The sequence below is a fragment of the Sinocyclocheilus grahami genome, unplaced genomic scaffold (assembly GCF_001515645.1).
Source record: "Sinocyclocheilus grahami isolate Dianchi unplaced genomic scaffold, SAMN03320097.WGS_v1.1 scaffold12382.1, whole genome shotgun sequence".
Taxonomy (NCBI): domain Eukaryota; kingdom Metazoa; phylum Chordata; class Actinopteri; order Cypriniformes; family Cyprinidae; genus Sinocyclocheilus; species Sinocyclocheilus grahami.
In genome coordinates, this window is record NW_015514388.1 from 4,746 (window position 1) to 6,017 (window position 1,272).

The 1,272-nt window shown below is 38.7% G+C and overlaps 1 protein-coding gene across 1 annotated transcript in view; it reads left to right on the forward strand.

The window, feature by feature from the left end:
- The window catches only part of LOC107578863 (excitatory amino acid transporter 2-like), a gene marked incomplete at both ends in the record, with an annotated part of 5,840 nt that extends 4,738 nt beyond the window's left edge, over positions 1 to 1,102 (forward strand). Inside the window, 2 exons of the mRNA XM_016264768.1 lie at positions 100 to 333; positions 908 to 1,102. Coding sequence (XP_016120254.1) covers positions 100 to 333; positions 908 to 1,102 — 429 coding nt within the window. The remainder of the gene's footprint in view (positions 1 to 99; positions 334 to 907) is intronic.
- Positions 1,103 to 1,272: the final 170 nt, after the last annotated feature.

The following is a 1,272-nucleotide window of genomic DNA, read 5'->3' on the forward strand; positions in this document are numbered from 1 at the left end:
TATTATGGCTCAGCAACCCTACATTACAAAAAAACACTTGACATGTACTCTAAACAGAGCTAAACTAACCACTAAATAACTCAACAAATCTGTCCTCAGGTACTCTCCAGTAGGCATTGCCTCCCTCATCTGTGGGAAAATTGCTGCTATCGGTGACTTGGAAGTGGTGGCGAGGCAGCTCGGCATGTACATGGTCACGGTCATAGTCGGTCTCATCATTCATGGCGGGCTCATCCTGCCAGTCATATTCTTCGCCGTGACTCGGAAAAACCCCTTCACGTTTTACTCTGGTATCTTCCAGGCTTGGATCACTGCTCTGGGAACGGCCAGCAGGTACAGACAGCAGACTCCTCACGTGTTTCATGGTGATATGCTAATTTAAGTGTTCTGGCAGACTGAAGATTTAAACGTCACTTTTGGTTAAACAGTGTTGTCTTGAGAAGCAAGATCTTTCTCAGTTTTTCTCTCTTTTACATTTTTTTATTTTGAAAAATTATATTTTAAACTGGTATGTGGATGTTTTAATATAAACTCCAACATGACTTAAAAAAAACAACACACATCAGATGATTTATATTTTAGACCCCACATAAATCATCCACACTACTTAATCTGGCCAAACACACTTTCTGATGTTCTCCAGAATAGAGCTCTAGAAAGATTAATCAGTCTAAATGGATGGGAAATTATGAATAAATCTGGGTTTACATCTGTTGCGCCAAACCATTTTCTGAATGTCAAACCAACTGTCAGTTTGGCACAGAATATGCATGCAATCCTGTCAACTTTTTTTAAATAATTAGTTTTTGGGCGTTATTTTGGATTCATGTTTAGTCGGAGCAATTTTTCAAACAACAAATTAGCATTTGTTAGATAATTATAATCAATTTAACGTTCTCTTTTTCAGTGCTGGGACATTGCCAGTGACGTTTCGTTGTCTGGAGGAGAATCTAAAGATTGACAAGCGTGTGACTCGCTTTGTGCTGCCCATTGGAGCCACCATAAACATGGATGGCACTGCACTCTATGAGGCTGTAGCAGCCATTTTCATCGCTCAGATGAATGACATTTCCCTAGATGGAGGACAGATTGTTACTGTTAGGTAAGGAGATGTGAAACTGAAACCAGACAAATTGTGGCTTCTGCAGTGGAGGGAATTATTTCTAATGGGCTTTTTGGTTTGCTCTGATGTCATTTTCCATATTTACTAGATGAACAATGACTGCAAATTTGTATTTTTTATTTTATTTTATTTATTTGTTCAGATAAGAA